The 25,344-nt window shown below is 36.9% G+C and overlaps 1 protein-coding gene and 1 pseudogene across 2 annotated transcripts; both read right to left on the bottom strand.

Moving 5' to 3' along the window:
• Positions 1 to 433: 433 nt before the first annotated feature.
• LOC311614817 (peptidyl-prolyl cis-trans isomerase A-like) lies at positions 434 to 9,807 on the bottom strand (annotated as a pseudogene). Its single transcript has 2 exons — positions 9,795 to 9,807; positions 434 to 1,041 (listed from the first exon to the last, which is right to left on the bottom strand). The product of its transcript is annotated as a peptidyl-prolyl cis-trans isomerase A-like (transcript).
• A 14,347-nt stretch (positions 9,808 to 24,154) lies between these two features.
• On the bottom strand, positions 24,155 to 24,880 carry FAM133A (family with sequence similarity 133 member A; the record flags this gene model as incomplete). Its single annotated transcript, XM_084870522.1, has 1 exon — positions 24,155 to 24,880. One exon carries the CDS (start codon positions 24,878 to 24,880, stop codon positions 24,155 to 24,157), a length of 726 nt encoding a protein of 241 aa, XP_084726648.1.
• Between the last annotated feature and the right edge of the window lie 464 nt (positions 24,881 to 25,344).

Genomic DNA, 25,344 nt, shown 5'->3' with positions numbered 1-25,344 from the left:
TGAGAAAACTGAAGATATTTGGATAAACTGAAATTTTTGTTTGTTTGTTTGGAAATGACATAAATCCTAGTGGGTAGTTAGTGATAGATAGAATATCCACCAAATTTTCCGCAATTCCAATCCTAGAAATTTATTAATAAGTTACATTAGCCGAAACTGGTTTGGCTCAGTGGTAGAGCGTCGGTCTGCTGACTGAAAGGTCCCAGGTTCGATTCCAGTCAGGGGCATGTACATTGGTTGCGGGCACATCCCCAGTAGGGGGTGTGCAAGAGGCAGCTGGTCGATGTTTCTCTCTCATTGACGTTTCTGGCTCTCTATCTCTCTCCCTTCCTCTCTGTAAAAACTCAATAAAATATATTTTAAAAAATAACTTACATTAAATGGCAAAAGGGAATTTGCAGATGTAATTAATTTCACCAATGTGAAATTATCCTTTTTTTTTTTTAACTGTTTAGTATTTATTTCATAATCATAAACTTAACTCTACAATCCAGCTAGACTGGGAAGGGGTAAGGAAATGATGGAACCCAATAAACTGGCAAGAGCACATAGATTATAGAACATTCCAAGCAAATAGGGGTGAAGGGGTGCTCTCTTGAGCTACTAAAGGAATGGTCTGGTGGTGAAGATAAAACACAAGTCAGATTTATTAGAGTTGTCCACAGTCAGCAATGGTGATCTTCTTGCTGGTCTTGCCATTCCTGGACCCAAAGCACTCCATGGCCATCACAATATCCATGCCTTCTTTCACCTGGCCGAAGACCACATGCTTGCCATCCAACCATTCGGTCTTGGCGGTGCAGATGAAAAACTTGGAGCCGTTTGTGTTGGGCCCAGCATTCGCCATGGACAGGATGCCAGCGCCTGTGTGTTTCAGGATGAAGTTCTCCTCCGCAAACTTCTCCCCATAGATAGACTTGCCGCCAGTGCCATTATGGCATGTGAAGTCACCACCCTAGCACATAAATCCCGGAATAATTCTGTGAAAGCAAGAACCTTTATAACCAAATCCTTTCTCATCAGTTATCAGTGCATATAATACTATATGTCAATTATAATTTTAAAATATATAAAAATAATATGCTGAAAGACATATTTAGTATGGCTGTGTTAGAATATTTCATTTCTGACATGAATTTTGTCATAATTAACCATAATCTAGCCATGAAAAAGTTAGTTTCATAAGAAAGTTAAATATATGTTGAGTAGTTGATAGTACAATGTGTCATACACAAAATTAAAAATATATTTATAGGCATAATTTAAAACAAAATTCCAACAAGACTGAATATTGATTTTTTTATCCAAGCACCAAAAGTGGAAACAGTTACTTTGCTAATAAAAGTCTTAAAACTTTTTTTTAGAATATATTTTATTGATTTTTTACAGAGAAGAAGGGAAAGGGATAAAGAGCCAGAAACATCAATGGGAGGAAAACATTGATCAGCTGCCTCCTGCCCACAACCAAGGTACATACCCTTGTCCGGAATCGAACCGGATCCTTCTGTCTGCAGGCCAACGCTCTATCCACTGAGCCAAACCAGTTAGGGAAGAATATTAAAAAATGTGTTTAATAGTTCATAAAGAAATAATTCTTTGATTTAGTAAAAAAAAATAATGAGGTTTTAATTATTTCAGTCCCCTTGTATTATGTAATATGTTAGATATATAAACAAAGGAGTTCTTACCATTTGCAGCAACATGGATGGAGATGGAGAGCATTATGCTAAGTGAAATAAGCCAGGCAGAGAAAGATAAATATCAGGAGCTCACTCATTTGTGGAATATAATGAACAACACAAACTGATGAACAAAAATAGATTTAGAGACAGAGAAACATCAATCAGAACGTCAAACCTCAGGGAAGGTAGAGGATGGTGGGGGTAAGGGAGAGAGATCAACCAAAGGACTTATATGCATGCATATAAGCCTAATCAATGGACACAAACAACAGGGGGGTGGGGGCATAAATGGGAGGTGGGGTAATGGAGGGGATAAGTACACATATATAAAATACCTTAATCAATAAAGAAATTTTAAAAATACAAATAAAAATAAATGCTAAATAAATAAATGTGAGGAGAATGATACTTACATACCTTTATACTGCTCACTAACTTAAGAAATAAACATTATAAATACATTCACTGGAAAAAAATCTGTGAATTTTTTTCCTAACAGTTAGATGTAGTCAATATACTGTTAGAGGTTATCATTCCCATGCATAACTTTCCACTTTTATCAGAAATGTACATATCCATAAATAAAACACGAAACTATTTATACTATTTTATTGTGTGGTATATAGTAGTACATTTTTCCCCCTTCTCTTGTCTCTCCTCCTGCCCCCCAAATTAGTTTTAAGTTCTCTAGCTTCAATCTCTCAGGACTAACATCCTAATTTGTCTAGTTTTACTTTATATACTTGAGAGGCTTAAATTTTCCACTCTCAATTTAATAGAATTTTGGACTTAAGAATGTCCTACAGTTCCCAAAGCAATCTATAAATTCAATATAATTTCTATCAAAATACCAATGGTGTATTTCACAGAACAAGAACAAATAATCCACCAAAACCGGTTTGGCTTAGCGGTAGAGCGTCGGTCTGTGGACTGAAAGGTCCCAGGTTTGATTCCGGTCAAGGGCATGTACATTGGTTGCGGGCACATCCCTGGTAGGGAGGTGTGCAAGAGGCAGCTGGTCCATGTTTCTCTCTCATCGACGTTTCTAGCTCTCTATTTCTCTCCCTTACTCTCTGTAAAAAATCAATAAAATATATTTTTTTAAAAAGAAGAACAAATAATCCAAAAATGTATATGGAACCACAAAAGACCCCTCATAGTCGCAGCAGTCTTGAAAAAGAAGAACAAAGTTAGGGAAATCATGCTACCTGAATCAAACTATATTATAAGGTCATAAAAATAAAAAAGCATGATACTGGCATAAAAACAAATGCAGAGATTAATGTAACAGAATAGAGAGCCCAGAAATAACCCCACAGCTACATGGTCAATTAATATTTTACAAAGGATGTAAGAACATACAACGGGGTAGATAGTTCATTCAATAGATGGTGTTGGGAAAATAAGACAGATACATGCAAAACTAAAACTAGAGCACCTTCTTACACAAAACAAAAGAATAAACTCAAAATGGATTAAATAATTAAATGTAAGACTCAAAACCATAAAAATCCTAGAAGAAAACATAGGCAATAGAATCTCAGACATTTCTTGTAGTGATATTTAAAAAAATATTTTTTATTGATGTCAGAAAGGAAGGGAGAGGGAGAAAGAGAGAGGAGATAGAAAAATCAATGATGAGAGAGAATCATTGATGAGCTGCCTTCTGCATATCCCCTACTGGGTATCGAGCCCGCTACCTGGGCACGTGCCCTTGACCCAAATCCAACCTGGAATCCTTCAGTTGGCAGGCTGATGCTCTATCCACTGAGCAAAATCAGCCAGGGCAAGTAATATTTTTTTCTGATATATCTTCTCTGGTGAGAGAAACAAAATTAAAAAATAAACAAATGGAACTACATCAACGTAAATTTTTTTTGCATGGCAAAGGGAAATATCAATAAAATAACAAGATATAACACAGAACAGGAGAATATATTTGCCAATTATACATCTGATAAGGGGTTAATATAAATTTTTTAAAGAAATCATGACACTCAACATAAAAAAAATCAATCTAATTTAAAATGGACAAAGGACCTGACTAGACACTTCTTCAAAGAAAACACACAGCCAAAACCGATTTGGCTCAGTGGATAGAGCGTCAGCCTGTGGACTGAAAGGTCCTGGGTTCGATTCTGGTCAAGGGCATGTACCTGGGTAGCAGGCACATCCCAAGTAGGAGGTGTGCAAGAGGTAGCTGATTGATGATTCTCTTTCATCAATGTTTCTAACTCTCCTTTCTTCTTTGTAAAAAAATCAATAAAATATATTAAAACACACACACACACACACACACACACACACACACACATACACACACACACACACACACAGATGGCCAATAGATGTATAAAAAGATGCTCAATGTCAGATAAATGCAATCATCAGATAAATGCAAATTAAAAGCACAATGAGCCTGTCAGAAAGGCTGTCATCAATAAAACAACAAACAAGTGTTGGAGAGAATGCGGAGAAAAGAGAACCCTCATGTACTGTTGTTGGGAATGCATATTGGTGAAGCAACTATGAAAAATAGTATGGAAGTTCCTAAAAATATTAAAAATGGAACTTCTTGTGACCCAGTGATTCCACTTTTGAAAACACATATGAAGTAACTAAAACACTAATTCAAAATAATATATACTTCCCTATGTCTATTGCTATGTTATTTACAATAGTCAAGCTATGTAGGCCACCCAAATGCCATCAATAGACGAGTGGAATATTAATTGGCCATAAAAAATAATGAAATCTTACCACCTGTGAGAACATAGATAGAATTAGAGGTATTATGCTAAGTAAAATAATTCAGTCAGAGAAAGACAAATACCATGTGATTTCACTTATATGTGGAATCTAAACAATTAAATAAATGAACAATTAAAACAGAAACAGACTCCCAGATATAGAGGACAGACTGATGGTTGCTAGAAGTAAAAAGAGTTGGGGAATTGGGTGAAAAAGTTGAAGGTATTAAGAAGTACAAATTGGTATTTACAATAGTCAGGGGGATGTAAAGTACAGAAAGAGGATATAGTCAATAATATTTTAATAACTATATATGGTTCCAGGTGGGTACTGGATATATCAGAGGGAAAGGTTTGTAAATTATATGATTATTGAATCACTATGCTATACATCTGAAATTAATATAAATTATATTGAATTAAACTGTAGGTGAAAAAAATTAAATAAAGTAAAAAGAATGCCCTACAATTAATGAGGTAAAAATACTAATATTTTCCTGACATATACTGGGAGGTCCTCAAAAAATAGTCCCTAGGCCATCATCATAAGCCTACCCTGAGAACTTGTCAAATTTCAAATTCTTATAATATAATAGAATCAGAGGCATAGGAAGGGAGTGGACTGACAATTCTGGGGGCGGGGGGAGGGTATGGGGAGTGCGGGAAGAGACTGGACAAAAATCATACACCTATGGATCAGGACAGTTGGGGGTTAAGGACATAGGGTGGAGTGTGAACCAGGTGGAGGGGAGCTATGGGGGGGAAAGAGTAACAACTGTAATAATCTGAACAATAAAAAAATTAAATTCAATTTTTTAAATTTTTTTCATTCTTTTATTAAGGTATTATATGTGTACATATTCTTGGGGACCACTGAGGATTACTTAGAAGCTTTTTGCATGGAACCCAGAAATGTGTTTTAACAAACCCTCCAGGTGATTCTGATACACAGTGATGTTTGAGAACTACTGTACTTAAAGAAAGAGACCAAAGGTCCAGAGAAATAGCAATGTTGTGATGGATTTATTATATGTCATCTCAATTCTATAGTAGCTAAACTCTGTAAGTAAAGATAAAACAGAGGTTGTTGTGGTAGAGTTGGGTTCCTTGATGTCAATGTCATTAATGGGATCCTGGTATGGTGAAGGTCTAGTATCAGTAGTTAAAAATCAGAAACAAGGTGTGTGCAATTTCACAATAAGCCAACGAATGTAATGAGTCAAGGAATTTTTTTTACATACAGCACACTGCAGCCTAGAAATTAAATAGACTGACAGCCTAATAAGTAATAGTGGATAATAAAGAAGGAAACATTCCAAATCAGGTTAGAAGGCTAACTTGAGTCACCATAGTGGGGACCCATGGCCTCTTCTCCAAATCCTCAACTTCAATTGGGTCAAAGCCCTTCAACTGAGAGGCAAACTGTGTTTTTGAGGAGATACCTGCAATGTGACCACAGGTTTACATCATGACCAATCCTTCGGTGAGAATTAACACAAGTAATTGCAGTGAGGGAAGAAAAATAACCCAATTTTCTGGGGATTAATATTTAGATACTTACCCACAATTTTGGCTGTTGCATAGAGACAAAAATGCTACTGTAGTTCACTTCTCAAATTAGGGGATCAGTGAAATCAGAGGAGAGATGGAGTCTTGGCCAACATCCATTTCACAATACACACATTTGGAATATAGACTTCTTCTTTTATTTCTCTAGTTGCAGTTTATATAGCAAGAATAAATCTATTAAGTACTGGCAGAATTTCACAATGGCTCCTTGTCTCATGGGGGTTAAGTTGAAATACTTTGTAGAATTGACTGAGTTTTGAAATGATGATATGTCAAGTGAGAGGGCAATTATAGTAGAAAAATAGCCTCAGATAGGGCTATTATGGTAGAAAAAGTGAAGCAGGTGTCTCTTTCAAGATAACAAACCAAAAGCCCTTGAAGAATTTGGAGAAATTAGTGCCACCATGAAAGAATTTAGAGGTTCAGGGGAAATTATTCCTATAACACTCCCATTTATCAAGCTTGTTTGGCTGATGCAAAAGCCAGATGGATCATAGACAATGATAGTAGATAACTGCAAATAATCAGGAAGTTATGTCAATTGTAGTTGTGTTTTCAATAATTGTATATTTACTGGAGCAAATAAACAAAGTGCCTGGAATATAGTATGTGGCTACTTACCTGTAAAATGCTTTTCTTTACCTTCTCTATTCAGTAAGTAATGTCAAAAACAGTTTACATTCCCAGGGCACATACACTGATACATTATTTACTGTACTACATCAGGACTGTGAACTCTACTGCTTTTCCTCATAATATAGTCCTATAGTCCAAAGGGTCTTTGATAATCTTGACATTTCATAGGATATAATTTTTGGAACATTAGATTAATGATATTATGCTAATTGGATCCACTGAAGAGGAAATAGCAAGCCCCCTATATCAGTTCCTATCAAACTTATGAAAGATCATTTACTTTTTAATTTCTAATTTTTAAAAAGTTTTAATTAATCTTTCACTTAATCAAAAGCCAATATTTTGGTAAACTATAATAAACATGAATTACTAGAAAATATTTATGTGGTTAGATGTTGCAAATGTATTATATTGCTATGTAAGTTTTTATACATGTCTAGCAATTTCCATATTTATATTGTTGCAGACCAATAACAAGCAGTTTAGGAACTGCCATGAGTACATGGATCATATATTGAATAGCACTATCATATATGACTAAGGAAAACATATGAATGCCAGAGAATAGGACATAAACTATGCCAAAGTGCAGGACTTCCCACATTAATTAAGTTTCTAGGAGTCCATAAATATCCCAATATACCCAATATATCCAGGTATATTGGGACATTTCCTTCCAAAATGAGAAACAAGTTACTTTACCTTTTACCGTACACCACAAAAAATAGGCGTAATGCTTGGTGGTCCTCTTTGCATTTGAGAGGCTGCTTTGACAGATACTTTGGTAATCTGTAAAGCTTCTAACTTTAAGTGGATTCTAGAAAAGACTAGATTCTCCATCAGTTTCAGGCTTCAGTGCAACATGCCTCACTATTAAGGCTTTATAGATCAGAAGTCTAAAGGTATAAGAAGTTTCTGTGACAGAAAGAGATGTTAGCCTCTGGCACACCCCAATGGGAAGTTAATAGCAAAGAATCCTTTGGTTTAGGAGAAGGGCCTTACCTTACTCTATTCTCCATTTTAAAATCAGCAAGAATGTGCCCTAGAAAAGACTTCTTGTTTATTATGAACTTGTGCTGTCTGAATCACACAACCATGAATTTGGATGTTCACAGACTCATTTCATTATAAAAGGGAAGTTGTATATACCTGGCCTAAGTACAATAGATCTGAAAAGAAAAGTCATGATCAGATGACACAATCATTGTGCTCCTTGATATTTAACCAAATGAAGTGAAAACTTAAATGCATATTAATAAGTGAAATAAGTCAATCCGAAAAGTTGGCATGCTATATGATTTCAACTATATGGCATTCTGAAAAGAAAAGAAAAACACTGGAGACAGTGAGATATTAGTGGTTTTCAGGAATTAGAAGAGAGGGAGGAATAAATTGGCAGAGCACAGAGGATTTTGAGTTTAATGAAACTATTCTGTGTAATAGTGGATACATTTGTTCACACCCACATACTATAAAACACCAAGAGTGTAATCTAATATAAACTATGGATGATAAAAGTATGTAAATGTTGGTTCACCAATTGCAGGAAAGTATCCTTCTGATGTTGGATGCTGATAGTGGGGGAGGCTATGTGTGTATATAAGGACGGGTGCTATGTGTGAATTCTTTGTTCCTTCTAGTCAATTTTGCTGGGTGCCCAAAATTGACTTACAAATAAACTATATTACAAATTACGAGCAGATATCTCAGATGCTACCTGGTGATATCACTTTACCACCTCTCCCTCAAACACACCTAGTACATTATGAGGAGGAAAAGCATAGGTATGATTTACAAATGAATCAGTATGGTATGCAAATACCACCCAGAAGGAGTGTCTGTGAAAAGTCACTTTCGGCAGAATATTCTGCAGCATATTTGACTATGTATAACAGTGGCAGGAAATATTTCCTGAAGTACATCAATTCATGAACAAAGTTCAACATGTTGGTTAGGAATTTGGAGAAATCAGAATTGGGAAATAGTGACAAGAGATTCATGTTGTGTGTATGTGTGAGGAGGGGAGAGATATTTGTATAAACATCTTAGAATGAGCTGAGTGTGAAGAAATAAATCACTTATGCAAATACTGACCAGAGGGCATCATATCAAAGGAAGCTCTCAATAATGAGATGGGCAAAATAGCCTGCTCTTTTTTAACAGTCGAGCACTTTCCCCAGTCACCCTCCTGCTTATTCAATAGGCCCATATATAAAGTGTACCTGGTGAATGGGATTGTGACTGTGCATGGGTTCAACAATATTATTGTATTTTCATTACCTGAGTTGACTTGGCTTTCACCACTTCTGAGTGCCCAACCTGCTCACAACAGAGGCTAACGCTAAGCAATAAATATGGTATCATTTCCACTGACCATCAGGCTATGTGGTATCAGAGTGATTCTACTGAACCCCTTTGCCCATATATTCTGGATATTGATTTCCTTTCTCTGCATGGAAAGACTGTGCCAAAACAACTGTTCATGGATTTATATAATGCTTTAATTGCTGTGGATTTCACACAATATTATCTCTAACCAGGGGATACATTTTACAGCAATTGGTTTACATCCACAGAATTCACTGGTTTTATTATGTACTTTATGTGATTGGGTGGAGATTCATTTGTTACAACAAATAGGAGACAAAACCTTGCAAGTTTAGGATGCTGTCCTAAAGGATGTTATATATGCTTTTAACCAGTGGTCAATAAATGTTGCAACTTCTCCCATAGCCAGAAATTAAGTGGTAGGTGGGAGTGGTCCTTCCTACTATTACAGTTCATAAATACTTAAAAACACATGTTTCTGTTATTGTCATAATTAGTTAGTTATTAATATGAATAATAGGAATAGAGTGAAGGGGAGGCCAGACATTATAAGCATGATCATAAAGCTTCCTTCACACTGCCCAGGAAACCACCATCCCACTCCTTGTAAATCACTGTGGGAAGGGATCACACAAAAAGGGCGATGGGGTTGCAAGCACAGTGAAGTTAGGTAACATAGGGAAGGTGCTTGCCTGTCAGTCTAGCCTGGAAAGCCATAGATTAGTTAGGAGGGTGGACCTCAGTGCAAGCCAGGGAAATCTTGGAAAATGAAAATCCACAAAGAGAGTCCCCTCTCTTGCCCACCCCTGCACCCCTTGTTCCCTCTCACTCTCTTGCTCCATGACCCACATTTGCCTGCTATGTGGCTTTAAGCAGCTGCATGGCCCATGGCCATGTGGATCACACCACAATGGACTGCATCTGGGAACAGAGACTAACCTAGCCAGATAATAAACTGGTGTGTAATTTAATAAGGACCAGAAACTCTGGACACTGGTTTTGATTCTGGCCCTGCTGAAGACAAGATTGGATTTCTTCCATGGCAGTACAGACAGAGATGGGACCTTAAAAGGAGAATCCCCTTGATTTTACACCATCAATAAAGCTTTCCATGCAGCCCCATCCTCACATGGGGGCATGAGGATTTCTTTTTCTCCACATCACCCCAAGAACTCCACTTCCACCAATAACACTTTCATCCCCACAATAAGGCTTGATGTGGTTCGAAATCCTTGTGTACAATGAAGAAATATTTGCACCAGGAAACAAGGTCATGGATGGGATGTTTTTAAGCTCTTTATGCCACTAATCCAATAGGCAAAGAAGGGAGTTGCTGTATTTTAGGTAATTAAATCTAATTGTGAGGGGAAATTGGGTTGTTGCTACACAATGGGACAAAGGAGATTATGTTTGGAATCCAGAGGCTTCACAGTTGGGCAAGGGAGAAACAAGAAGTGGTGCCTCTTGTTACTTCTTTGCCCAACTGTCCTCATAAACTGAACATTACAACAACCCAATAGAGGAAGGACCACAGGATTCAGATACTTCAGGAATAAAGTTTTGTGACACTCAACCAGATAAAAACCTCATCTATTCAGGTGCTGGAAGAAGGTAAGAGAAGCACAGAATAGGAGAAGAAAGGCAGCTATGGTTTATCAATTTAACCTCATGAATAGTCGCAGAGGAGAAAAATGTAGCACTATGCTTTATGTTCCTTTTATTTCTCCTCCCCCACACACCACCTGTATTTTAATGAATAATGTCATTAGTGGCTAATGTTTTAGGTAAAGTATGAGCAAAATAACATCACCCTATAATACACTTAATTGTGTGACTTCATGCAACCCCTTTGGTGTAGACAAAATTTTCTCTCTGATGGTCAAGAATGGATACTAAAGTACAAAAGAAGTGGGCTGAATAACGTTAGGTATCTTTCATTTGCCCTTCTGGCTCCACTCTCCACCTTTTTTCAACCTGCTCTGTGCCCCAGGAGGCTGACCTATATGGACTATATCGATGTGATCTCATAACTTCTGATTTCCAACTGGGTTCAGCTCATGGGAAAAAGGACAAGAGATCAAAAGGAAGGAGAAAAGTGAGATCAAGGTTTTTTGTGTTTTTTGTTTGTTTGTTTTTTTCTGAAATGTCAGCTCAGGCTGACAATGACCATGCTATGTTCAAGGTGGCCTTCTATACACTACTTCATAGTTCTAATCCCTAACAGGACTAGAAGTAGTAAAAGCTAAGTTTTACTAGCCCCAGGTAACTGCACTATGCCACGTGGTTCTTCTACACTCTGTCAACACCTTTGTAAATAGCCAGTTTGTAATAGATTCAGACCTTTCCTTTGCATGACTTTGTATATTTCATTCCATTTCCTTCTGGCCTGATAAGTTTCTTTTGAGAAATCAGTTGCTAGTCTGATGGGGATTCATTTGTATGTAACTTTCTGTCTCTCTCTGGCTCCTTCCAAAGATTCTTACTTTGTTGCTGGTGTTTGCCAATTTACTTATATGCTGTGGTGTCGACCTTTTGGGGTCCGTTTTAGTTGGGAATCTGTAAGCCTCTTGGATTTGTGCGGGGTTTTTTTGTTTTGTTTTATTTTGTTTTTGTTTGTTTGTTTTTGTTTTTTTATTCCCTATATCAGGAAAGTTTTCTGTTATTATTTCTCCCAACAGATGTTCTATTCCTTGTTCGGTTTCTTTTCCTTCTGGTACCCCTATTATGTGGATGTTCTTTTGTTTTGTGTTGTCTCAAGGTTTCCTTAGGCTCTCCTGCTTTTTAATTTTCTTTTCTAGAAGCTGCTCTACTTGGGTATTTTTTCCCATCTTGTCTTCTAGCTCACTGATGTGGTCTTCTTTTTCTTCTAGTTTATTCTTGATGCTTTCTATTGAGTTCTTTACAGCAGTGCTATCATTTTTCATTTCTTCTTGATTCTTCTTCATTTCCTTTTGGTTCTTATTGTCAAATTTGTCTTCCATTCTTTTCAGCCACCTTATGACCATTTCTGAATTCTTTCTCTGATAGGTTGCTTGCCTCTAATTTGTTTAATTCCTTTTCTAGTGATGCCTGCTTTTTTTTTTTTTTTTTTTTTTTTTTTTACTGTTCCTTTGTTTCCCTGTGGCCTCTCTTCTCAGGATCTCTGGTTATGTAGTTTTCTCTCTCCTTATATGGCCTTTCTGTGGTGGATTGAAGAGCTCCTTTGAATCTGCATGTTTGCGCCAATTGGGGACAGGAGTTCTGAGAATCCTAGCTATTTGGTGGTTTCTGCAGTTGTGGATTTTCAGGCTTCAGATTAGATCCAATTTCCCTTTCAAGATAGCGCAGTTTCCGCGTCTGAGCCTGTAACTCCAGGAGGGGACTCAGTAGCAGTAGGGCTGCCTGTTCAGGGGAACCTCGTCTAGCAGTCCCCCACCTTCTCTTGGAGATTAGCTGTCCCTTAGCTTGCTAACAAACATTCCCTATGCGGCCCTCAGCTGTTCTTTCTTTCTAGTCCAGAACAAGGTTCAGAACACGTCTGTCTATTCTTCCATCATTTTCTCTCTTCCTACCATTGGTATTTTAATGAGGATTACATTAAATCTATAGATTGCCTTAGATAGTATGGATACTTTTATTTATGTTGATTCTACATTTCCTTGGATGTGGTATTTTTTTCCATTTGTTTATATCTTCCTCTATCTCTTTTTTCAATGTTCTGTAGTTATCCAAGTTCAGATCTTTTACCTCATTAGTTAAGTTTTTTCCTAGGTATCTTAATTTTTTTGTTGCATTGGTAAATGGGATTGCTACTTTAGTTTTTCTTTCTTTGAGTTCATTATTGGTGTGTAAAGAGCCCTAGATTTCAGGTTGTTAATTTTGTATCCTGCTACATTGACAAATTTATTTATTAAAACTAGTAGTTTTTTCTTTTTTTTTTTTTTTGGTGTATTCTTTCAGGTTTTCTATGTAAAAACATCATATGATCTGTGAATAATGACAATTTTAATTCTTCTTTTCCAACTTGGATGCCTTTTATTTCTTTATCTTGGCTGACCACTATGGCTAGCATTTCCAGTACTATGCCGAGCAGAAGTAGTGAATGTATGCATCCCCGTGTTGTTCCTGTTCTTAGGAAAAATGGTTTTAGTTTTGCCCATTGAGTATGATGTTGGCTGTAGATTTGTCATATCAGACTTTTATTATGTTGTGATACAATCCCTCTATTCTCGCTTTGCTGAGGGTTTTTATCACGAAAGGGTGTTGGGTTTTTTTCAAATGCTTTTACTGCATTGATTGACATGGTGACGTGATTTTTATCTCTTTTTTTTTATGTTCTGTATCCCTTTATTGGTTTGCAGATATTATACTATCATTGCAGCCCTGGAATAAATCCCACTTGGTCATGGTGTATGATCTTTCTAATGTAGTGTTAGATAAGATTTGCTAGAATTTTGGTGAGGATTTTAGCATCTATGTTCATCAGGGATATTGGCCTATAATTCTCTTTCTTTGTGTTGTCTTTATCTGGTTTTTGGATTAGGGTAATGCTGACTTCATAGAAAGAGCTTGGAAGTGGGCCTTTCTCATGATTTTTTTTTTGAATAGTAGTAGGAGGATAGGTTTTAATTCTCCTTTGAATGTCTGATAAAACTCCCTTGTAAAACCTCTGGCCTAGGACTTTTTTTTTGCTGAAAGTTTTTTTTGTTTGTTTGTTTATTTGTTTTTTGTGACTACTTCATGTTCTCCATAGTTATTGGCCTATTCAGATTTCTTATATTTGCCCTGATTGAGTTTTGGAAGTTTGTATTTTTCTAGGAATGTGTCCATTTGTTCTAGGATGATGAGTTTGTTGGTGTTTTTTGTTTGTTTGTTTGTTTGTTTTACGATCCTTTGTATTTCTGCGAGGTCTGTTGTTATTTTGCCTATTTCACTTCTGAATTTTTTTGGTGGGGGGGCTCTCTCTTTGCTTCTTGATGAGCCTGGAAAGAGGTTCATCAATCTTGATTAACCTTTCAGAGAACCAGCTCTTGGTTTCATTGATCTTTTGTTGTATGTTTTTCTGTCTCTATGTAATTTATTTCCACTCTGGTCTTTATTATTTTCTTCTTTCTGCTGACTCTTGGCTTTTTGTGTTGCTGTCTTTCTAATTCTTTAAGTTGTAGATTATAGAGTTAGATAACTTAGTACCAGTTTTTCTTGTTTCTTGAAGGAGGTCTGTAATGCTATGAACTTCCCTCTCAGGACTGCTTTTACTGTGTCCCATAGATTTTGGATTGCTATGTTTTCATTGTCATTTGTTTCTAGGGTGTTTATTTGTATCTTCTTTGATCTCTTTGGTAACCCATTCATTGTTAAATAGCATGCTATTTTGGCTCCAAGTGTTTGAATTTTTTATTGTAGTTTATTTTTAATATTATGCCATTATCATCTGAGAAGATGCTTGATATGATTTCAATCTTCTTGAATTTATAGAAACTTTGCCTCTGAGCCCATATGTGATCTATCTTTGAAAATGTCACATGGAAACTTTAGAAGAATGTATATTCTATAGCTTTGGGGTGAAATGTTCTATAAGATGTCAATTTAGTCTATCTGATCTAGAGAGTTGTTTAGAATTGCTGTTTCTTTGCTGATTTTTTTTAATCTAGTGGATTGATCCAGTGATGTCATTGGGGTATTAAAGTCCCCTATTATTATTGCACTGCTGACAATCTCTCCCTTAATATCTTCCAGTTTTTTTTGTTTTGTTTTGTTTTTAATGTATTTGGATGCTCCTGCATTGGGTGTATATATGTTTACCAAAGTTATATCCTCTTGTATCAATTTCTTTAGTGTTATGAAGTGGCCTTCCCTATCTCCTGTTATGGTCTTCACTTTGAGGTCTATTTTGTCAGATGTAAGTATTGCTACCTCAGCTTTTTTTTTATTTTTTTCATTTCCATTTGCCTGAAAAATATTTTTCCATCCCTTCACTTTCAGTCTGTATAATTTCCTTATTTTGAGTTGGGTCTTGTAGAGAGCATATATATGGGTCATATTTTCTTACTCATTCAGTCCCTCAATGTCTTTTGATTGGAGCATTTATTCCATTTATGTTTAATGTTATTATTGATAGGTACTAGGTTGTAGGCATTTATATACTTTATGCCTTGTTCCTTCTTCACTTTCTATTTCTTCTTTATACAACAGTCCCTTTGGTATTTCTTTCATTGCTGGCTTGGTATTGATAAATTCTTTTATTATTATTATTATTTGTTTTGTTTTGTTTTGTTTCTGTGAAGCTCCTGATTTTTCATTCAATTTTGAATGATAGCCTTGCTGGGTAGAATATTCTTGGATTCAATCCCTTGCTTTGAATCATTTTGTATACTTTTTTGACCTGATGTTTTTCTGTTGAGAAATCATTTGATAATCTAATAGATCTACTGTAGGTAACTCTCTGTCTCTCTCTTACAGCCTTCAAGATTCTCTGTTTGTCATTAATGTTTGCATTGTAATTATGACATGTCTTGCTGTGGGTCTTTTTTGATTCATCTTGTTTGGGCATCTCTGTGCTTATGTGATGTTTTCTTCCTTAAATCATGGAAGTTTTCTGTCATTATTTATTCAAACTAGAGGCCTGTTGCATGATATTTGTGCAAAAATAGGCCTTCCTTCCCCTGGCTTTACTTCCAGCCACCCAGGAGCCACCAAGTCCCTGTTCCCTGGTGGTCCAGGAGCCTGCAATTCCTCGCTCCTGGCTGGAACACTGTTTCTGTAGATCCCTCCTCTCCCCACCCCTCACCCATCAAAGCAGGCATCCCACCCCGCCTGGCCACTCAACACTTGCATATGCAAATTCACCCACCATCTTTGTCAGGTTAATTTGCATACTCACTCCTGCTTGGTTGTGTGCATAATGGAGGTACCATCAATTTACATGTTTGTCTTTTATATATAAGTTGTCTAATCCTTGCTCCTCCTCTTGTCCTTCTGGCACCCCCTATTATATATATATATACTAGAGGCCCACTACAAGGAATTACTGCATGGGGGCAGGAGGGGTGTCCCTCAGCCCAGCCAGCACCCTCTCCAATCTGGAACCCCTTGAGGAATGTCCGACTACCCATTAAGGCCCGATCCCAGCAACAGGCCTAAATGGGCAGTCAGACATCCCTCTCACAATCCAAGACTGCTAGCTCACAACTGCTCACCTGCATGAATACCTGATTGCCTCTAACTTCTTCTGCCTGCCAGCCTGATAACCCCCTAACCACTCCCCTTCCAGCCTGATTGATGCCTAAATGCTACCCTGCCAGCCTGTTTGCCCCCAATTTCCCTCCTCTGTTAGCCTGGTCACCCCTAACTGCCCTCACCTGCAGGGCTGATCGCCTCCAACTGCTCTCCCTTGCACACCTGGTGCCTCCCAACTCCCCTCCCCTGCTGGCCAAATTGTGGGGGCCATCTTGTGTCCACAAAGGGGCAGGATCTTTGACCACATGAGGACAGCCATATTGTGTGTTGGAGTGATGGTCAATATGCATATTACTCTTTTATTAGATAGGATAGAAGCCTGGTGCATGGGTTGGGGCCAACTATTTTGCCCTGAAGGATGTCCCGGATCAAGGTGGGAGTTCCCTTGAGGCATGGGGGGGCCTGGGTGAGGGGCCTGTGATGGTTTTCAGGCCAGCCATGCCCCCTGACAACCCAAGGGGAGGCCCTGGTAGGTATATGGAATTTATTTACCTTCTACAATTGAAACTTTGTAACCTGGAGTGGAGCCAAGCCTCCTGCTTGCTCTGTGGCTGCCGCCATTTCTGTTTGGATTTGTTTACCTTTTATAATTAAACTTTGTAGCCTTGAGTGGAGGCCTAGGCCAGCAAGTGCAGGCGGAAAGCTTGGCTTCCTCCATTGCCTGAGAAACCCAAGCCTCCCTTCTGCTCTCTGTGGCTGTAGCCATCTTGGTTGGGTTTATTTGCATACTCACTCTGATTAGCTGGTGGGCATGGCTGGTAGGCGTAGGTTGTTGGTGTAGCAGAGGTATGGTCAATTTGCATATTACTCTTTATATATCCTACCAAATAAAAAAGTAATATGTAAATTACCTTACAATAATATATATATATTCATTTCATGCTGTCTTAAAGCTCCCTTAGTCTCTCCTCCTACTTTCAATTTTTTTTTCTCCAGTGGTTGTTCAGGTTGGGAGTGATTCCTGCTCTATCTTCTGACTCACTTATTTGGTCTTTTGCTTCTTCTAGTCTACTGTTTAAACCTTCCATATTTTTTTTATTGTAGGCATATCATTCTTGATTTCATCTTGATTCTTACATAAGTTGTTGATTTTCTCATCTATCTAGTTTATGAACCCTATAACCCTTACTCTGAATTATTTTCTGACATATTACATACCTCTGTTTCATTTAGTGCCCTTTATGGTGATCCCTCCTTTTCTTTCCTTGGGTGTTTGTTTCTTTGTCTCCCTATTTTTGCTGTCTCTTTCTGGCCTTGGACACCTTGCTTAGGGTTTGAGGAGTTTGATAACTTATCATGGCAATGGTTTGGACATCATTATCCCAGAGGCTGTGTCTACTTGAGTTACATGCCTTTATTGTCTCTGCTCTGAGCTGTATCCCCTTTTCCCACAATTCCGGTTCCTGCGTTTTCTGTTTTAAGTTCTCGGGCTGGTGGGAGCATGTGCACAGTTCCTCTTATGTGGGACTCCCTGAGCCCTCAGTCATGCAATTCATGGCAAGGGTGGCACCTTAAGTCCCTCTGGCAGTTCACTTGTTGCATGGTCCTGTGACCCCTGGCTAGGCACACTGGCTTGCTCAGGGTCACTCTAAGTGGCCTTTCCTATGTCCCAGAGTGAGGTATTTGCTGTATTGTTCCAGATAGCCACTTATGGATTGTCCCAAGGGCCATGGAGAAGTGGTGTGGGTTACTCTGGATTTCACAGTTACAGCTTCTCTGTGGCATGAGTGGGGTGCATGCTAGGTTACTTTAGGTTGCTTTGGCATCAAGAATCTGGACTCAGGGTGGAGTTGGCCCAGGTTGCTCTGGGTCTCACACTCCCTGCTTTCTTATAGCCCACAGTGATATGCACACTAGGTTATTCCAGTTTGCCCCTCCTAAGTGTGAAGTGGGGGGTGTGTTTCCCTGGGTTGCTTTGTCTGCACTTCCCTGTCACCTGGGGTGAGATATGCATTGGGTTGTTCACGATGGCCCCAACAGTACTGTCCTAGGGACCAGGGTGGTGTGGGTGTGGGTGTGGGTTATTCTGGATTGCACAGTCAAAGTTCCCCCATGGCCCAACTGGGGCATGCTCTGGGTTGCTCCAAGTTGCCCTCACAGCAGGTGCCAGCACTGGGGATAGAGCAGGTTCCAGGTAGTCCAAGTCAGGCTAGCAGCATGGTTCCTGGGTCTGGGGTGGGCGTGATGGTGGGACAAAGTGTTCCCCCTGGATTCCACTTACTGTGGAGACTTGGAGCCAGATCCTAGGATGCTGGCTCCCATCAAGCTGGTGAGGAGGCCTGGTGCAGGAACTCACTCTGGTGGTGCGTGCTCCCTGCAGACATCTGGGAGACTGCTAGAGGGTATTGCGCTACTTACTACTGGGCCATGTTGGTGGTTCCATGTGGGTCATGGCTGGCAATTGGTGTTCTCTAGGCATCCTTTGCCCTTCCTTATTGAAAATTTTCTCCTCATCTGGGTCTAATTTGTTAATTCAAGGTGGATGTTCCCCAATTTAGTTGCTTTTCTGGCCTGACCTTAGGAGGTGCAAAACACTGGTGCCTATTTAGCCACTATTTTTCTCTTCTGGTCATTAATTTTTTAAAAAAAAATAAAGTCCATGCAAATATTTGAGGACTTAATATAACAATTTTAACTTATAAAATAGTTATAAATTTGTTTCTATTTATATTTCATAAGTTTCCATGGAGCTATGGCATTTTGAGTACTCAGTAAGATAACAGAATAGGCAATCATTTTACAGTATATAAAATAATTCTATAAACTTTATTTCAGCTGAAATTAAAGGAAAAAAATAAGAAATCTACTGCTCTAAATGGGCAAAAAAAAATACTCAAATAGCTAGCAATAAGGTAATTTATAATAACATTATATATGTGTGATATGTGTGTGTGTGATATATGCCTAAGTGACCAGCTGACCAGCCAACTGGCCAACTGGCTGGTTGCTATGACATGCACTGACCACCTGAGAAAAGATGCTCAACTCAGGAGTGGAAGCCAAAGGTATGCAACATGAAAAAGACTGATGAATCTCAGTGGGAATGGAGTAGGGGGAGGACAGGAAGAGATTAACCAAAGATCTTTTATGCATACCCTGTGGGGATTGGGCTGAAACTGGCTCTCTAACATTCCCTGAGGGTTTCCAGATTGATAGAGGGTGCAGGCCGGGCCGAGGGACTCCACTGGTGCATGAATCCATTCAACAGGCCTCTAGTTAATAATAATCATCATTTGGTTTTAGTAAACAGTTTCTGGAAAAAGACATCTGAGAACACCAGATAGAGTTCTAGTTTATACCATTTAATGTAGTAGATCATTGGAGTTAATATTACCATATCCATACTTATTCATCTTGTGTTGATGTTATCAGCCTCCATTATAAATTTTGGTTCAATTATCTTTCACAAATCCTTATTTGAACATTTTTATGTTCAGAAAATATAATGCGTCAATAGCTTGCAATATTTAAAGCAGTGTAAGTCAGGTTAATTATGTCTGACACATCTAATATGGAGGTGGTGTTGCTTCAGGTTCTAGTAGAAATTTTGTAGGATGAACTAGATTTTCTTTCATATCATCTTGGTATAGTTCTTGATATGTGGAACAAAATGGATAAACCTGTAAAATATTACCCTAATTAAAAAAGCCAGCCATAGAAGACCATATATTTTATAATTCCATTTAAATGAAATGTTCAAAACAGGGAAATCTATAGAGACAGAAAGTATGTCAATAGTGGCTTAGGAATATGGAAAATGGTGGTGGTAGGAAAAAGAGAATATGGAGTTTCTTTCTGAGGTGATCACAATATCCTAACATTGATTGTGGTTTTGCTTGCATGTATCTATTAATATATTATAAAACATTGTGTACTTTTAAAAGGGGAATCAGATGATATATTAATTATATTTCAGTAAGCTGTGTAAAATGTGAGGTAAGAGGCATATACATAGCATCTGATACATTGCATTCATTTAGATTCTCCTTTCTTGCATAGCCTGACCGACTAATCCAGTTTAATGAAAATCATGATGCACTTATCATATGCAAAACACTGTGCACCATTACTACAAGAGATAAAAGATGAAACAGCCACTTACCTTTAAGGAGGTTAAAATAGGCAGGATGATGATGATAATGATGATAGCAGGAAAAAGAGGAAATGGCTTTTATTGAGCATTTACTATCTACCAAGAACTGTGTTAATGCTTTCAATGTTATTCTATCTTATTCTCAAAATAATCCTGGAGATAGACACTGTTATTTCTCCTGACTTTGTATCTGAGAAAATTGAAGCACACTGAGGTAAAAAACAAAAACAAAACAAACAAACAAACAAACAAAAAACACCTAACTTAATTAGGCTCACACATCAAAATATGGCACACCAAGATTTTCAACCTGGTGCTTACCCAAGAACCAATGCTCTTAATAATTATAACAAAACACACAATGCAAGGTAAACTAAGGTAAGTATCATGAAGGAGTCAATTAAAAACGATAGAGCTATTTGGGGGGGCGAGGGGAGGAATACATCTTGTTTGCAGCTCAGAAAGGATTAGAAAAATCAGTTCAAGGCCAAAGTGCATAGGTAGTTTGACTATAGTTTTCATGAGTAAAGAAATAGCTATAAACCAACATTAGATTAAATATTTCTCTGTAAAATAAACATGACTAAAGAGAAAATAACTACAGAGTTACAATGACAAAGGTACAACTTTCTCAAAATAAATTTATAATAAACAAAGGAACTATCATATTACAAGATATAAAAGCAGAACCTCTCAAATTTTATTCATTCTTCTTATGTCCAAGCTAATCCCTTTACAGCCTGAGATATTTCAAATTCTTCTTTTTGTGCTTGCAATTACATTCTTAATATAGATTATATTGATTGTTGTCCTCTCCTATCTATTTTCTTATTGACTTTCTCACTGCTTCCCTTTCCACAAAGTTAGTTGAATGTTACGGTTAAAGGTATTAGTCTTATGAATCACATAAAGCAAATTTTAGTGTTTTTCATGTAAGGGAAAATTATTTTACTTTCAATATGGAGGCTACATATTAAATGATCACCTGAATCTATTTAGCCTCTTGTTCTCTACATATGTCCATATAACTTTTCTGTACCATATATCTATGAATTACATCTAAAAAACAGCATTACTATTCTTCTTAAAGTCATCATGAGAATTTTTTAAAATGTCCTTCCCAAAACCTTTCCTAGAAGATTGTTTTGGCTATAATAAGAGGAATAATGAAGCTTTACTTCCTAGTCTGTCAGCATTGATGATAAGCATGACATATTATGTTAGACTATTTTCTTCTTCAGTCATTAAATAAAACAACAATGCAAATGAAATAGCATTTCCTTATACTATGCATAAATGGTCACCTCGAACAACTGCAGACCACAGGGAGATGTGATAGAAGATGTGAGTTATTTTATGTAAGTAATGAAATAAACATTCTAGAGCTCTATGTTATTAGATTAGGTTAGGTGATGAGTGCCATGGTATCAAAAAATACCCAAAAATCAAAGTGGTTTACCACAGCAATTTATTTCTCATTCTAAAAACATTCAATGCAAGTCTATCAGTTCTTCAGGGCAGGTACCTTACAGTGACTTAGAGATCCAGGTTGCATCCATCTTGTTGGTATGGCATTAGGAGCACATTGCTTTCAGGTCACCATGGCAAGTAGAGAGAGAGCTGGAGGATCCATGTAGGACTTTTTATGGCTCTACTATAGAAAGGAAACCACTTCTGTTTACAATCTCTCTGCAAACCCTCTGTTAGAAGTAGTCAAATGGCATTGCCTAACTACAATGGGCTGGGAAGTGATGAGAGCATATTTGATAAGTTATTAATGTCTTTGCCACTTTCCACAAATGATATAAGCTTTTTCATATTTTAATGAACAATTTTTGCAAAACTCTATATGGATACAAAATATCCCTTAAATATAATAAATGAATACAAAATATCCCTTATTTATAATAAATTTATTAGCTTGTAGATCTATAGATTATATATATATTAAGAAACACATGTTATGAAGCTTCAATGTTATCCAACATGTTATTACATTTATAATTTTTCAAGAACCTTATTGAGAGGTTTTGTTATTTCCACTCCAAAAATTTGAGGAGTCAATATGTTAGTGACCTTCTAGATGTTTTCTATTTTTATAATAGTTTTGCTTATGATTCAAGGGACCAGACACAAAATTGGCAATTAAAAAAATAGCTATTGACTCTCATCATGCCAAAATATTTTGTACGTACATTACAATTGGCACATCTCCTGTAATAGTTATTTTTGAAACATCAATTTATAAATCATATTACTCTGATATATAAAAATGTAAAATAAAAATAATTTTCAACTCATTTCAGCATTAGTGGTTAACATGAATCAGCAACAGAAATGCGGCATGGATTCTTAGTAAAATATGATATAGGAAGATCAATGATATTATTATCTCCCAAATTCATCTCTTATTTTAATTCACTAGTAATACTTAAGACAACAAACTTTAAAACAGCATATTTACTAAAATTGTGGCAGTAGTTTTATATAACAAGACACACAATATACTAGATGTCTGGCACTCAGCTTGCTTACAGTAAACCAGCTTCAATAGAAAGGCATTAAATATTTTCAAAAAACCTTCTTTTTTACATGCTAAATATTTTGGCAAGTGTGAAATTAAACACAGTAATGAAATCAATATAGTAAGAGTAAGAAATTACAAACTTGAAACTTGTATTTTAAGCATAAATCATATAAAAAAGGAGTACCGGTTATATAGAATATCTGTGGATAATAAAAAATTAATAGTATAAAACATGCAAAATATTTCAGAATCTTTATTAATCAAAAATACCAGGGTCTATTTAAAATTATTCTCCTCCAATTGGTATCAAAGATAATACAAATCATGTAACATTCTAATGCTAAATTCTATTCAGTACTGTTGAATTAGAGGTAAATTTCATAGAATTGGGGGCTTGTTTATACTCTTACATTGTTGATTTTCTTGTTCACTTGAAGCAGCACACAACAACATACCAGAATTTCATTAAGTAAGAAAAGAATGGCTGCTGCACTGGCAAAAATAGAATGTGTAAGGATCAAAGGCACACTATTCAGCTAGCCAAAGTGATAACAAACTCCCCCCCCCCAAGCCCTTTCCCCATGTAAACAAAAGTTTATTAAGGATAAAAATGAAATAAATTAAACTTAACTTCAAAAATAGGATTTTGAGACATCAGTGTTTAGTCCATGCTTCAAAAATGTCAATTATGTTAGTCTGGATCTTTTGGATTATGTTTGAACATATACCCAAGTTAGATAACTTTAAAATTAGATATATTTCTGTCATAAGTATTATCTAAAACATTTTACTTTAATTCTAACCATTTTATTTATTTATTTATTTATTTATTTATTCATTTATTTAATATATTTTATTGATTTTGTACAGAGAGGAAGGGAGAGAGATAGAGAGTTAGAAACATGGAAGAGAGAGAGAGTCATCGATCAGCTGCCTCTTGCACACTCCCTGCTGGGGATATGCCTGCAACCAAGGTACATGCCCTTGACCGGAATCGAACCCGGGACCTTTCAGTCCCCAAGCCAATGCTCTATCCATTCAGCCAAACCGGTTTCGGCTAATTCTAACCATTTTAACCATTAGCATGACAACAGGGTTTCAGGTGTCAGAGTAAACACTGGAAGGAAAAACACACAAAGTCCTATATATAAGCCATAAGCAATAAGTATGGCCCTTTCTGACACAGTGGCATTTGACTGGAAATTCAAAGTCCAGGAATAATTCTATTAACACAGGGAAACTCAAGCATTTTGGTAAAGGGGCCCTAACATTCACAGTTGGATTCTTTTTAGGCCTTGTTTTTTGAATAGAGAAATCTTGCTTTATTTTATCTTGATGTTATCCTGACTTTGACTTAACTCGACTTCTTTTTCTTCTTCTTACTATGTTTCTTGTGATGTTTCTTTTTCTTCTTTTTTGCTTTTTCCATTCTTTGTTCTTGTTCTTCATGTCTTCTCTTCTTCTTTGCTTGGACCTCCTCTTCATAATCTGATTCTGAAGAGGACTCTGATGATAGAGGTTTGTCCTCAGGATGAGCCTTCTTTCTCTTTTTGCTGACATTTCTAATATACTTTTCTTTCACTGTTTCATCCTTTGACTTCTTTTTCTTTTTTTCAGATTCCTTGCTTTCTGATTCAGATTCATATGTAGAGCCTTCTGATGATTTGTATGAACGCTTCTTTTTCTTTCTCTTTTTCCCTCGTTTCTTTTTCTCAACCTTATAATCTGAAGAACTGTTCGAAGAATCAGAACTTGATGAAGAAGATGCATACTGACAAGATTTCTTCTTTTTCCTTTTCTTTCTTTCTCTTTTTCTAGATGAACCCTCATTTCCACTTAATGCTTTCTCCCTGGTTTGCTCTAGTTCTTTCTTCCAATTCTCATTCATTTTTTCTTCACATTCTGCCAGTGCTTTGGAGCCTTTCTTTTTACTTTCTATTTTTTTCTTCACTTCTTCCCAGGTGGGCCTTGGTCGATTCAGATAATCTTGTATTGTTGGGCCTGCAGGTTGAGATGGGCCCCTCCATCTGGCCATTGCTATAGGATTCATATAGGCTACTCGGTTATCTCGCTTTCCCATGGTGCCTAATGATCATAGAGCAGACTCTCAGTTGCTAAGGCAAATAAGGTTAGACACACTCCTTAAGTTCTTCATTTGCTGGTATACCAAGTGGGCTCTATTCTGTGAGAGAAGCAGATGGGATGATAATAAAGCAGCTTTAACATAAGACAAAATAAATACATAAGCTTAACTGTCCCTTACTATCACATCTTACAGTAGAAATTTTCAAAATCTTAAACCTTAGGAACAACAAATATACATATTTAAGATTTTTGCATATTTTAGACATTGTGGTACAAATAAACAAAGTGTTTTATATAACTCATGTAAGATTCTGTTATCTAAAATATTTAATAAGTATTTCATTTTATATTATAGAATACATACTTTTTTTTCTTCTTTGATTCTGCCTTATATGGTATGAGGAGAGAGACAAATTTTTATTGCAAAATTCTGTACCAGGCAAACCTTTCCAACTTATA

The sequence above is a fragment of the Pipistrellus hanaki genome, assembly GCF_964339955.1.
Source record: "Pipistrellus hanaki genome assembly, chromosome: X".
Classification (NCBI taxonomy): domain Eukaryota; kingdom Metazoa; phylum Chordata; class Mammalia; order Chiroptera; family Vespertilionidae; genus Pipistrellus; species Pipistrellus hanaki.
Note: the sequence above shows the minus strand (reverse complement) of the source record. Positions and strands in the feature narration are given on the sequence as shown.